The sequence below is a fragment of the Aphis gossypii genome, chromosome 2, assembly GCF_020184175.1.
Source record: "Aphis gossypii isolate Hap1 chromosome 2, ASM2018417v2, whole genome shotgun sequence".
Classification (NCBI taxonomy): domain Eukaryota; kingdom Metazoa; phylum Arthropoda; class Insecta; order Hemiptera; family Aphididae; genus Aphis; species Aphis gossypii.
In genome coordinates, this window is record NC_065531.1 from 74,786,681 (window position 1) to 74,802,071 (window position 15,391).

General features: G+C 29.7%; 2 protein-coding genes across 5 annotated transcripts in view; one reads left to right on the forward strand and one right to left on the reverse strand.

The window, feature by feature from the left end:
* LOC114123005 (G protein-activated inward rectifier potassium channel 3-like) overlaps window positions 1-15,391 on the reverse strand; it is a 108,214-nt gene that overhangs the window by 78,796 nt on the left and 14,027 nt on the right. The gene's annotated exons all lie outside the window — the stretch shown is intronic.
* LOC114123007 (protein tweety) lies at window positions 5,444-15,287 on the forward strand. Of its 4 annotated transcripts, none has more exons than XM_027985850.2 (11): window positions 5,444-6,222; window positions 9,790-9,997; window positions 10,056-10,216; window positions 10,290-10,401; window positions 10,467-10,705; window positions 10,768-10,863; window positions 10,948-11,020; window positions 11,098-11,492; window positions 11,568-11,669; window positions 11,930-12,115; window positions 13,672-13,820. In XM_027985850.2, the coding sequence occupies exons 2-10, from the start codon at window positions 9,857-9,859 to the stop codon at window positions 12,111-12,113; spliced, it is 1,503 nt and encodes a 500-aa protein (XP_027841651.1). In that variant the 5' UTR covers window positions 5,444-6,222; window positions 9,790-9,856; the 3' UTR covers window positions 12,114-12,115; window positions 13,672-13,820. The 4 variants fall into 4 exon arrangements, with proteins under 4 accessions (XP_027841651.1, XP_027841652.1, XP_027841650.1 ...); XM_027985851.2 differs by having other exon boundaries at window positions 11,930-12,141; window positions 13,672-13,814; XM_027985849.2 differs by having other exon boundaries at window positions 5,445-6,222; window positions 11,930-12,043; window positions 13,672-15,287.

Sequence of the window (15,391 nt, forward strand, 5' to 3'; positions counted from 1 at the left end):
CTTCTTTTTCATTAAACTAACTTAATTTAAAAAAAAAAACAAAATAAAAACTCAAACTAGGTTGTCACCTATGTGGCTTCTTCCCTAAAAAGCCTCCCATATAACTGTTCTCCTCACATTTGCTTATTATTTTATTATGTGTGCAGAATAGATTGTAAATAACGTATAAAAATAAGATAATTTTACTGTGCTATTTTAAAATTATAATCGATGCTCCACACATCAAAAAAATATTACTTCTTAATGTCTACCTTTATACAATTATAATATTATCGTATTCGTTATGATTATTGAATCTAAATCGTAACCACTATCCTATGCAGATTAGTAAAGTTTTGAAAGTCACGAAATCGAGGAATTGAACCAGTCAAAATCTTTTAATACTTTTATCCAGCCAATTATCTATACAGATTGTACAATTCACAAAAACCTTAAATTAATTCCTGAAATTCTTAATAGAAAATCGTCGAATTAATAATAAATTTGTTTGGCTAGTTATTTCCAACAACCAACGTTAACGATAAACACTATTAATTATATAGTATGTTAATATATTATGATATAGTCACGCAATTATATTTTATAATTTATACTAAGCTTAATTTGTATTTATATAATCATACCACACGGCACACATCTATAAGCTATTCACATTATTCACAGAATTTCAGAATAGTGGGTATATTGTCAAAAACATCTCTCTGTGACCTATTCACTGCGATCGTGTTTCTCCGTAGACTCTGCCAAACCATTTAATACAGGACTCATCATTTTAAGTTTCTCTCTTTAATTAGTATAAACTATAATCTGTATCGTCGCCACTGCTGTTAAAAGTCGTCAAAACGATCTGCGACGAATCGGTCACGCTGCTATACTGTGCAGAGGTTTTAGATAAATTCAGTTCAATCTAATTTTATTGAATTAGCTATATTACGATAAACGTCAGAAACTCAGAAATATTTCGGATTTCGGTTTTTTAAATTAACGAAATTTTTGAGTAGACAACAACTAGTTTATAGAACGTTTAATAGATGTGTATTATAAACCGAAAATTTTAAACTTTTGTGTACAATTATATTTTTTAAATTAATAATTATCAATCGACTATGTTATAATATTATTAAGTCGTTGTAATGACTGTAAAATTGCAAAAAGTCCACTAAATGTTCAGTTTCAGTATGATAAGTTATTAATTATTATTATATTATTATCTAAAATAAATATAATTAATAAAATAATCAAATTGAAGACGGAAACGGATAACATTTTTAATAATTGAGAGTAGAACTATATTATAAATATAATACATATCATATTATTATATGAATACTGAATATTGTGCTTGTATATTAATATTAAATTTAGTTTATTATTGAATATTTGCACTTATCGCAATATGTTTATTTATTTACTCATAGGGATGTTGTAGCTGTCAATAGTCTCAAATTTTCTAGGAATAAGTGAATGTTTTAAAAATAATCCATGAAAACAATTTATTATTGTTAGTACTTGGAAATTTCGTCATGAAATCGATAAATTTTAAATATTTAAAAACTCTTTTGAAGAAATAAAAGTGCTCCTGTAATTATTTTTCGTGGGTTATAGTTCAATAGTTGGTATAATTTTAGATTTTGAACGGAATGTATAGATTTTATCATAATGTGTTTTTTTTGTGTTTGAGTGCATGATAAATTGCTTATTTATGTATTTAGTATTTACAATAAAATTTTTAAAATATCTTAAATATTTTTGAGCTATTTATAGGAATAAGAAATTTTTAATATTTTTATTTTTTAAAAATTATTTACTGGGTAGAAATGCTTGAAAATTTAATACAAAACTCCTTATAAATTGTTTATTGCTCAATTCAAAGTATTGAAAATCTATTGTCACGAAATTCAACTAAATTCAAAAAATTCAAACTATTTGGTATTTAAAAATTATAATAATATGGTACAAATATTTGTTATTATTATTATTATATTAAATATTAAAAATTTGATAAATGCAATATTTTTGGAAAAAATAAACCTATAATTTATATAATATTAAAAGTAAAATAAAAGACTTTAATATAGCTACATAAAAAACATTATCACTTGGTAATAATATAGGCTGATAGGCTCTTTTCGTTCAAAATTGTCTATGAATACAATGATATACCTATATTATTAATTCAATTCAAATTTAACGTCTAATGGCCCTAATTTACAGCAAAGTGGTACTAACTTATTGAACTTTTTAGTTTTTAAATTATATAATAGTTAATACTTATATTTCAAGTTAATTGGATTTACTGTTATTATTTTTACTTTTATATTTAAAAAATATATAAAAATAGGTAGGTAGGTAGGTACCCATAAAAATAAAATCATGATGAAGGAGGGATTATAATCAATTTCCAATTTTATTTTATTACAACAAACTTTTGTTACTATTTCTATTTTGTAGTACCTACCTACCTACCTAAATATACAATACAAAAAAAAAGTATAATATACTTAATAATTTTAGTAGGTAAGTTAAATTTTTAAAAGTGTATAATATTCAAACACAAATGTATTATAATATAATAGTCAATAGCTATAATAGTAGTATAGTATTATGGGTATATAATATAGCTATGTAATATTTATTATGTATAACTATTAACTATTAACTAATAAAGTAGGTACCTATAAACATTAAACGTATATAGTACGTGTATAATATCCACTTAGGTAAAGGAAACCACAACCTTCATTTTTATACCTTTGAAGAATATTATATGAACGAATTTTTGTATCAATTTTCACAAATTCAAATCCTAGTTTGAATTGTATTCAGACTTTTAAAATTTTAACCATGAAAAATTTTAAATATATTAGTAGACAGTCAGACAGAATAGAAATATAAAATAAAATTAAAATATTCAAAAATGTATGAAAAACTGTGTACCTATATTTACACTTAACAAAAAGATATTTAAAACAATTTGGTGTAATAATCGACTTGAAACCTCAATTTTTCTCGTACTTTAAAAGTTTAAACTGTTCAAATTTCTTTTGTTCAAGATGTTTAAGGGTTCGCGAAGTTCGAAAACATTCCTATACGGCTATACCTAAATAACTATTGTTTGTTAAATTATGAAATTAAGTCGTTAACAAGAGAATCGTTTTATTATAGCTGTGTACAATTAATGCAATTATGCATATTATTACCGTCTTAAGTTTGTATAATATTTTAATTAAATCAAAAATAGCATAATACATAATATAATCATTATAAAACATTTTTAATTATAAAAGTCTTTTTAATTCCCAATAAATATAAAAATAGATTAGTAAACAGATTTGCGACTACATTATAAATTTGTCGTTTCCAATATTCCCATCACCCTTCACCAAAAAATTTTTCCCGCCTGCACCAAATGACGTACTTGCTTTAAACTTTATAGTGTGTGAATATGAACATACGGTATACCGTAGATATATATATGTAGTGAGATGTTTGTGATGTGATTAGAATCCAGTGGCATTTCTATGAAGCGGAAAAAATACTTGGAATAATATTGTTCTATAGGCTTATTGAAAGGTCAGAATTCTGAATTAAAGGCTATATACGTACAATCGTAATGACACACCCAAAGACTAAAGTCAAAAGGGCATTTTCAATTATAAATGTACAAATTGTGTTTTTTAGAAATGTATAATATCCATTATTGTAGTCTGTAAATAAAATAAAACAAGCCATAATCAGCATAAGGTATTCAATTATGACGAATGTACTTTAACGTACATTTTTCTACGGTTTACGGTAATGATTATTATTAATCATAGAAATAAACAATTTAATGGTTTATAATATCACTATGAGAAGCCGATCTTTGGTCGATAAATATCAAATTCACAATAGAATCTCTCATCGACGTGTCCGATTAGTGATTAGAGATGTCATTAACGCGCGATAATCTCATGAATTATACGATTCGGTAGATGATTTGACGATGAGCCGACCGAGCGTAATAACAATATTATAATAGCTGCAGTCTCCGAGACGATCGTCTAAAGCAATATTTCAACGGTGAACATTGGACACGATATTATTAATCAAATGTTTTAATATAAAATATTGTTTTTCTTGAATCGATAACAATATATTATTATTAACGGTTTTGAACGGAATAAAATATTTGTTTTTCGGCGTTTAAAAATATATAGTTTAAATCGTCTACAATAATAATAATAATAATAATAATTATAATTGAAATAATATAAGCGTACGGAATGAATCGATTGCCGGACACGCCACAACGGTAATTATTATTGTGATTGTCGCCGAATACGATTAATAGTACCATCATAAATCGTAATATTATAATTAAAAACAAACGATTCGGTTTTATCGACGTTTTAACACAGTCGTGTTCGAACACATCGAACCGTTCGTAGTAGGTATCGGCAAAAAAATAAAAATATATTAATAAAATAAATACACAACAGCGGATAGCGAGGCCGATTAGTAATACATATAGTTAGCGTATAGCCACTATAGCTAAGGTATGACTATTATATAACTATTTGGATCTTTAATATTATTATTATGATTCGGTGGTGGATTTTGCGCCGCAACGCGCAAATATTAATAATATTTTTTGCACGCCGATAATATATTATAGGTGACGTGCGTAGTCGAGATTATTGTACACCACCACCCCCCCCCTCCCCCCAATTCACTGGTATGAGTATTTCCTGCGGACGACCGAGCGGCGGCGGCGGCGTTCCCCACGCACACGACGACGATAATAATTACAATAAAAGGGTCCCCCTCGTTCACGTCGCCAAGTCTCTGAAAAAAAAAAACACACACACACGACAATACAGCACGTATAGTTACTGCGGCAGTAATAATAATAATACATAATATATTATTTAGGACGCGGCGCGTGTGACTCGAACCGGGAAAAAAGAACGAAATCATTATAAAAATCTTCACGGAAAATCGGTCGTCGCGTCAGTAGGAGTTTTACGCAATACCCGAAGCGGACAAAGGACTATATTATAGCTCAAGACGTGTGTACAAATTATTATAATAATAATAATAATCGCGTACTGGACCGCTGCCGAGTGCCCGCGAGTTTAGTGCGGAGAAAACCGTCAGAGAGGAAAACAACAACAACAACAACAACATAAAAAAACCCATTTCGAAATCCAAAGGGGTTCGACGACGACGATATCGTGGGCGGTTTAGAGGGAGCGGAGGGTGGTTGAGCCGGCGGGGAACGCGGTACCGACTACGACCGTAGTCGGCCGGCGCGCGTTAGGGCGTAGACCCTGCGAAACGACTGCCGAACGGGCCGATCGGGGGACAGGCGGCAGCACCGTTGCGCGCGGCGCGACGGGACCGGGCGAGCACCGGGGGCGGCGGCGAGAGCAGCGCCTCCGAGCACCGGGACCGGCCCGCGACGGGGCAGTCAGGCAGTCAGCAGCAGCACAGAGCAGCGGCGCAGCGCCCCCGCCGACTCCCGAGCCCGTTCGTAATGATTTTCTAAAATGGCGTCACACGCACCGACGTCCGACACCGCCGCTGACGCGACAATTGACATTTCCGGCAACGTCCGCTCGTAGCGCGTTGCACAACGCGTACCGCCGCCGACGGTCGTCTCCACTGCCGCCGCCGCCGACCGGTTACTGGTTAGATTAACGCACAGGCTCGTTCCGCGTTCGTCTCCGCCGCCGCCGCCGCCGCCGCCGCCGTCGTCTTGTTGTTTGTTATTGTTGATGTTAATTGTTGTTTTTTTTTTTTTTTTCAGTTTAATCTTTTAAATTTATTATTTGCGTCGTCTCGTTTCCCCTCCGAATTTTTTCACCGACCACCGTTTCGTCGGTTCTCGTTCCCCGTTCGTTTCCCTACCACTTGCACGGACGACGACGACGACGATTCGACAATCGCGGTTATCTCGCACTCGCAACTTCCGCGGTCGGACGACGGTTAGCGCGCTCGTTCCCGACGATCGATAAACCAGTCTCGTGCGTGTGGTGTCGTCGCCGCCTCCGCGATCGTCCCGAGTTTTCCACGCCGTCTTTTTCTCCGATGACCGCGTTGCTCGCGCCGGTGTTACCGCGGTCGTCGTCGTCTCGGTAGTCAACCGCCGGCACTCCGGTCCGAGGTGTGCGCAGCAGCCGCCGCAAGTCGTCCGACAGCGTTGGACCAACACTCCGACTACTACTACACGAGACATGGGTGAGTCGGTCGTATATTGTATCTTTCTTCTTCCGACGTCTCCCGGTCGTCGTCCCCGACCCCGAGGGGACGACACCTGGACACCGTCGTTCCCTGCACTTGAACAATATTTTGATCGTTGGGTGTCCACCTCGGGTCTTGTACCGGGTTCCACCCGAGGTCTTATGCCGTCATCGTCTCCTTAAGTACCCGTTAGTTTGATGTCTTACTCGTGTCATACTTCTAACAACGCCTGTAAGCAGTGATAGCTCGACGATTGCTTTGGTTTAGTATCGTCGTCTCTTGTGCAATAGGTATAGGTACGGTATAACTGTGCACACTGTTAATCTATTTGCCTACTCAAATCGTTTGCTCGATTACCCATAATAGTGTTCAAATATGATTGGTATCTAGGTAGTTAAACACCCAGTTTATTACTTGTCGATTAAGTGAGACGGTTGTTTTATTAGGATTAGGCTATCTGAAGAGGCGACTGGTTATGTATTTACGTCTAAACATATTTTTTTTATTTAGATAACTAGGTAAAATTAATATTAATTGGTAAATTGATTATATTTGGTACCTTTGTGTTGACTTTGGCATTATGTGATGTAATCAAACTGATTAGGTATTAAAAATAATGTACCATACATTATTTATTTAAAAAAAATCATTACAGCGTAGTAATTTAATATACTAATATAATAGGATATCTATGAATCTAACAGTTGAATTAAAATATGCTAACATATCATATTTTTTTATTCTTCTGAAGTGCCTTTAAGTTTGTTGATAAGTTAATTTACTCTATTTAGATAAAGCTAAAGACAGAAAATTAGTTTTGCTGAGCCGTGCTGAGCAGAATTTTTTTTGTTTTATATTTATAAGATGGAGACAACACATTATGCAAATTCAGCATTTTCTTATTTAAAGACCACTGTAATATGTTTTGTTGCAAAAATGCATCATTTTCTTGAATAAGTTGTCAAGATAGGTTCACAAACAAGGCCGTAGGTAACTGGAAATTAATTTCGGGGGGGGGGGGTTAAGGAAAAAAAAATGTGTTTTAAGATTGACATTCTTATTTTACTACCACATAATACAACACAAAAAAATTTCGGGGGGGGGGGGTTGAACCCCCAACCCCCCCAGTTACGGCCTTGTTCACAAATAAACATTGACAGGCTGTTGTATGCAATTATTGCCCTTTTGGTTTATCATAACACTTTTATATTATATTATTTTAATCTAACATATTTACTTTGTTGTGTGCAGTAAAATCATTTTTAATATCAAAAAAACAGTTCTTGCACAAATCGTAGTATAAACTTAAAAAGTTGATTATAGGTAATATTAATGTGTTATTACCTACTGTTATTAATCAATAAGTACTACTTAGGTACCTAGATATTATAAACACAAATTTTCTTTGTACTTGAACAACAATGATTTTTTTACAATAGAAGTAGTTAGATTATTATTTATTATTATTTCAGAATAATGTACATTTAAAATATAACTTATTATATAAAAAAATATAATTAGATAATATTATATTTATGATAATCAAACCAGCTAGTTCATGTTTTCCTCTTTATGCCTTTATTAGATACCTACTAATATTGATGATGAATTACTATGACCTTAATGCAAAGTTGTAAAAGTGATTTGGTTATGAAAACCATGATAGATAGGTATAGAAAAGAATTAATGTAGTTGGCTACCTTGATTAATATTAAGAGTATACATATGTACCTATCATGTATCATATTAAATTTAAGTGTACTTATAAAAATCATAGTTAATAAATATTTTTTTAGTACCTACCTAATCATATTTTTTCATATAATTAATAAGACAAATTAAATGTCTTTTATACGTGCTTCATAATGTTGTTTTTTGTTAAAATTTTAAAACTGAGTTAAAATGTGAAGGTAAATTTTATTTGTTTTTAAAAATTCAGTACTTTTTATTAGATTTTAATCATTTTGTATGTAGGTACTCTACCTAAATTATAGATAGGAAAGTAAGTACAATATAAATAATTTTGTCTTCTAATTATAAGTTAGTGAACAATATGGAACTCAAATTGCTTGATTAAAAACTAACAAAGTACCTAATGATTTTTTAATATTTTGCGAGATATTTTATTATCTATTTTTAAAAATTGTAGGTATTTTTGTATTTTTTTATCTCTAGCTTCTAGGTCATATTATTCATACTTTTATTTATTTATTTATTTATTATTTTTTTATTTTTTAATTAGAATATATACAATCTGTGTATTAATTTTTTACAATAAGAATATGAGCTAAATTAAGTATGACATGAATCGCGTGATAAAAGAAACAACCTAGCGGCTACACTTAACATTGATTTATTTATTGTTAGGTTTTTTTTTTTTTTGGAATTAAGAGTTTAAGTCACGGCACCATCTTCTCTTAAATACTTTTATTTAAACTTATAAAACTGGGTAATTTAATATTTTAGTATTGTTTTATATTGTTAGGACTATCCGACCAGCCAAATTCTATTCAGCTAAAAAATTCATAATATTTTGATATCATCTGACTTAAGATATAGACTGACGGCTTCTTTACATTTGATTAACATGGATCATAGGTATCTAATTATTTTGTTCTTAAAATACACTTAGTTTTAAAATAAATAATTGAGTACAGAATTGATAAAGAAATTATTTGAATAATTGAAGTTGTTTGATTTAACTAAATGTGCATACCTAATAAAAATTATCTATAGAGATCAAGGTTACACTTTTAAATTAATAATATTTTTTCACTCATAACATAAAAATTGTGTATCAGGTAGCAAGTATAATGGGTGACTTATTTATTAAAAATAATGTTAATGTTATGTAATTCATTTACTCTTCATAAAAGAGATTTATTATTCAGAAGACTAAGTTAATGATTATTTTGTTGTTATACTTACTACCTTCATATCTTGCTTCATATTGTTTGTCAAATATTAACTAGTTAATGTTTGATAATATTAATTTTTTTTTATATTTTTACAAGAAATGATAAGTGACTTGGATTTAAATTATTATACTGAATAAGATTAATGGTATGTTTTGTTGAAAATATTAAAGATCAGCTTGACTATACATAATATTTTATTTATTCTGTCAAAATATAAGTATAATTTAGTATTTAATTATCTGTAATGTGTAGGTAGATATAAAAATTGTCAACTATTAGAAACATTATTTTTGGTGATTTATTGTAGATATTTTGATAGGTATCTAAAGATATTAAAAGTGTTTTATAACTTTATTTTCATTATGGCTGTATGGCAAAATTTTTAATAATAATTGGTAGTAGATTCTCTCTATTTTGTTGATTTTTAAATGTTCGGGTAAGCAAACATAGTTTTAATAGAGTCAATTCACTGCTTAGAAAAAAACATTTCATCTAAACATAATAATGTATGTGCAGTTTATTATAAATTATGCGTAAAAAAAACAATTGCATATGTATTACCTACACTAGTTTTAGAATTTTAGTAATATTTAAATACAGCTAAACACTACAGAATGTTACAACTAATTTATGATTTGTTTTACAGATAAAAAATGCAGATAGAAATTAATTTTTGGTACGTACGTGCATAGAAATAAACAAAAAAAATAAAAATGGCTAGAATGTTACAAGAAAATGTTGTTACCTATAAAACACCAGCTTTGGCACATTTATTTCATTCATTCCCACATTTAAATGTCAGTGGTCACCATGTTAACTCTGCATTTGCCCCATGGAGTGAACTTTATTTGGAAGTAAGTTACATAAACATATATGTAAATGTAATGATTTTTAACAAATTTTATGTTTCAGTCACTTGGTATTCTGGGTTCTATTCCTTCCTTGTGGTTGATAATTACCATGTTTTTATTGTTAATTTATCTTATGACAAGATGCTGTGATCGAAAACCTCGACCAAGGCATAGTATTGTTGTGCTCAAATGGACCTTAGCAATATTTACTGTTTTATCATGGTGATTTAACAATGATTATATACTTTTTTGTTTTGTTTTCAATAAATACTAATAGTGTATTATCCTTTTATAGTGGTGCTGTTGGCGTTAGTTTATATGGAAATGACGATTTACATAATGGAGTTGTACAATTTCTGACATCAGCTAAAGCTTTGGATGAATTAGTAATTAGTGTTAAAAATCAGGTAAGATTACAATTTTAATATTGCAGATTTAATACATTTTTATGTTTTTCAAATTTATTTTTTAGACATCAGATATTGAAATATTGCTTCAAGTGAACATTCATGACAAACTAACAAACATAGGTGATATTATTGATTCACCAGTTGCTAATTTGACTGCTCGAGCACAAATTGTCACAGCTCTTAGTACTTTAGTGGGCAATGCAGCTTCAACTTTGACAAATATTCGTGGTATCAGTAATTCTTTACATGGTGTAAATCTAACTCCTTTTATTGATGATGTGTATTTAATGGAAACAATCAGGTGAGAAAATAACTTATTTTATTGAATACATAAAATGTTAATTGTATAATTTAATTTTGCAGATGGCCGTTGACAATGGGTGTTCTTAGTATACTATTGGTATTCTGTGTCATACTTTTGTTTGGAGTTGCCAGACATTCTCGTTGTGCTCTAATCATGTATAGAATTGAAATGCCTTTTTTTATTTAGTAATTACAGTTAAATAATTGCTAATTAATTGTATATTTGTTATTTAATTTTAGGTTTTCCGTTTTTGGGCTGTTTGCTGTCATCATATCTTGGCTTACTGCGTCTATTTATTTAACTTCTGCAGTTGTAAGTAATACACATTTAATAAATTATTTTTATTAACTATTGTAATTCCTGCTTAATATTTCTACTATTCATGGTAGGCATTGGGTGACTTTTGTATGAATCCAAATGAATGGTTGGAACGTGATTGGACTCCATCATCTTTACGTCCAGATACATTATCTTTTTATACAACATGTGAAGGGAGTAATAACCCAACTGGTAGCACACGGACCAACCCATTTAGTATGGCTATACGTCAAGCATCAACTTCAGTAGATGCAACTAATTACCAACTCGATATTGTAACACGCCTTGCTACAACTTTATATCCTCCCTCAACTACTAGAGAAGATATGCCATTATTATTACAAAAAATGAGAATGGATGTTGAAAATGCTGCTAGAATGGTTTCTGCTTTACCTGCTTCACTTGAGTGCCGACAAATACATGTACAATACAATCGAGCTTTACATGCAACTTGTGATCTTGCCCTGTAAGTTTATTTATAACAAAAAGAAAAACATTTAAATTTTAAATTTAAATATTTATTTTCACTTTGAAATTGTAGATTTGGATTGGCATTAATGTTATTGGCCAGTGTAGTATCTGGAATATTCTTTACAATTTTGGTATGGTTAGATTCTCATACATGGATATACATAAGAAAGAAGTAAGTTTCTAAAATTTAAACTTAAAAGCGCTTACAAACAAAATTATGAGAAGTGTTGAATGTTTTTGTTAGTTCATTCTAGAATTATTATGTTCTATTAATCTTGAACTTAAATGATGATATACATAATATTGATCTTTTGATTAAGTTCACAACACATTTTGCAATGCTTGCCTAATAAAATACTTTTGTCTGTATGCGCTTTTAAAGGTTATAGAGTTGATATTATATTAATTTATTTTAATTGTGCTTATTTTTAGGCAAGACTATGCAAAAGCAGAAGAAAGAGATCCTTTCCTGGGACGACCAGGATCCACAGCAAGTAGTTCACAATCTCATGGACATCAGATGTCTACACTTACACGAAACCAAGGGTCGTACTACTACCCGTTGTTTATTTCGCATCCGACGCCTGCTCAGCACGCTCAAAACCGCCCAGCATGACTGTTTGTGTTTTTGTTTGATTATTTTGGTATCTTATTATTTTTCATGTATTCTGTTTTCAAAGTAAAAAGAACAGTTTATGAAAAAAAAACCTATCATAAATTACATTTGACAAAATTTGTACACAGTACACACTTTCGGAATCAAAATTTGCATAGACCAAGAATAGTATTTCCAATTCCATCTTTCTTGTGTTAAAATAACCATATTTTCTTCTGCAGTTTTTTTTTAGCAAATTTAATTTTGTTGCTAGCTTCAATAATTTTATTGTCTATATCTATTTTATTGATTTAATTGTTTCCAGCAATAATTGACATTCAATCTTCTTACTTCTTCCACTGTAGAAACAAAAACAAAGTAATATCGATTGTAAATTAGTCTTTTATGGCTGTTTTATATTTTACACTAGTGCATGATAGTGTATAATATTTATGCTTTTCTATAATACAATATTTGAATTTATAAGTGACTAGTTATGATGTTTTATCAAAAAATAATTAATTGCATGATTTATTTGTAGTATTAAAATTGTTGTAACTCTATGTTTAATATATCGCAGGTATGTTTATGTTGTATTAATTGGATAAATAGCTTAGCTTTACATGTAAAAAAGAAAAACAGAATAACACATAAACACTAGTACACACATCATTAATTGATCATATTATCATAATATTTTAATATAAAATATTAAGGTTTAGTAAACAAAAAAAAGTGAACATAATTAATTAGTCATATATAAACAACTAATTGTTTATGAAAATAAATAAAATAATATTTTTTTTATGACTTATTCAATTTTTAAACTTAATTAATAAAAAATCTTTAGCAAGGCTTTTGTTAATTTTTGCTTTCTATACTCATATTCAACAACTTGAAAATTGCTTTAGACTATTATCTATTCTACTCTTTCTCTATGCTAACTTTTCTTTTATGTACAATTTTCATGGCCTTCATTGTTAATAATGGTGTTTATTTATATATAATATAATATGTATATTATATTTTAAACAATTAAAATAGTAAAGTAAACTTTAAATAAGTAAATATTAATTATGAAATATAAAATAAGATTAAAAAAGATGTATTGCTTTGCATGTAATCATTTTTTTTTTTTTTTTTTTTTTTTGTATATAAATAATAGATCTTATACTCATAAACGGAACTAACTAGTAGTTTCCGTGGTAAACGACGGCTGTGTTGCATGTGTTGTTCCATACTTTTGTGCATGCTTATAGATAAACCAAGTTATATTTAATACTATGCTTAGATCATTAACTATATAGTGTATACTAGTATATGATCTAAGATCAGACCGCTGCACTACTTGCCCTCATCCCCACGGATGCTCCGTCTATGAGTATAAGATTTATGATATAAATACACTTTTGTGAACATACTGTTAGTTAAATGTATATTAATTGTGTAATGTAATATAAATTTTGTTAGCTTTGCTATCATTGTTAATTATGTAGGATATATTAAGTATTACTTTTGATTATTTATATGTTTGTAGTTTTAATGAATTTACTAACTGTGTTACCTGTTTAATTTTTAGACCACGAGACGAATATGGAATGGGTAGCGGTATAGCTACGTTAAATGGCCGTAATGGTGGTTACATGCATGAAGGCGGTCCATCAAAAGTTGGGCCACAGTATGCTACTTTAAACCGTAAATTCCGCACACTTGAACATCCAGGTGCACGTGGTGCACCTCATCCTCCACCATCATTCCGTGGTGTACCTACCTATTCCAATACTCTAGGGTATAATCGCAAACCTAATCAGTCTAATGATCGTCAATACTCTACTTTAAGCCGTAAATGCAAAACACTAGAATCGTCGGATTTCTACTGAAATGAACCGACCTCTGCCGATCAAACACAAATATCGACTATAAGCGGCAGTTCACTGTCAACATTTGCAAGACCAACACCTGTACCTGACACTTCCTATCAGATTACAGAGTTGTAATGGTTTAGCAAGTATTAACAATTATTTTGTATGGCCTTTTAATATTATCATACTATCATTTTGAATTTGAGCACAGATTATTGAAAATTTACAAACATTTGAGGAGGATGGATATTAAGCAATATATGTCATCAGTTTTTAAGTTTATTTATGGTTTTATAGTTTTTTAAGGTCGTGTATGTTATTTTTTATTTTTTCTTAACTTTTTAAATATTCGTTGAGTTGTTTTTATTATTATGATCTTGTGTTAATTAAAAACTTCACAAATTAATCTTTTCTAATAGTTTTACGTTTGTTTCTTCACGTATTTCACATTTTAATGTCTTTGGGTTTAGTAATATTTATATAATTTATGATGGTATACTTTAACCCACTTTTTGTTTCTTCATTTTTAATAGAAGTGTAATGCTTAATGTGTTCAGCTTTCTTTGAATGATAATAATGACATTGGAATTTTTAAATGCTTAATAGTCTATCCTAAATCATAGTCTAGTCAATGATAACTGGCTCGTTTTCAATTATGAATTTGGTCCACAAAAATTAAAGAAATGTCGTTTAATGTGTTTGGCAGGGGTCGTCCCAAAAAAATTCCCAATCAGATATTTTTTTTTACTAGTTCCTCAGATTAAGAGATTAAGTAATCATTATAATTCTTCCTTTTTTCATATTATGTAAAACAATATTGTTATAGATAATAATAATATGTTTTTGTAAATAAATAATTAGTAACAAACATTTAGTTTTATAAAATAATTGTAATATTCACATGTACACATTGTTTTAATTTTGATTTTAAAGTAACACATAAGCTTAACAATGTTTTTTCATTATTCAAAAAATATTCCATGAGCTATTCATTTTATTTCTATTCCAATATTTAGAAACTGTGTTCTCAGTTTTAATATCCTTTGTATTATATTTTATAAATTATTATAATATTTTTTTTTCATTTTTAGAGTATAAAAATATGTTATTAATAGGTGTTTTATTAAAAATTATTAAAATCATAGTTTTTAAAAAAAAACTTACTAACAAGATTCCACTCAGAATAATAACTTTCTATGTATTTAAACTAATATTTATTATTTTTGTTTGGTTATTAACTTTAAAATTGTAAAAAAAACTCATGCATTCTGTAAAATGCAAATTCCTATACTAACAAATCAATTGGCACCAATCCAATCATTCCATTAATTAATGTTATCAAAAATATTGTGACAAACATTTTTAAAATATATTTAATAAATGTAAATACCCAAATCAAACATTATCTGCTATCCCAATTGTATGATTGATATTGAG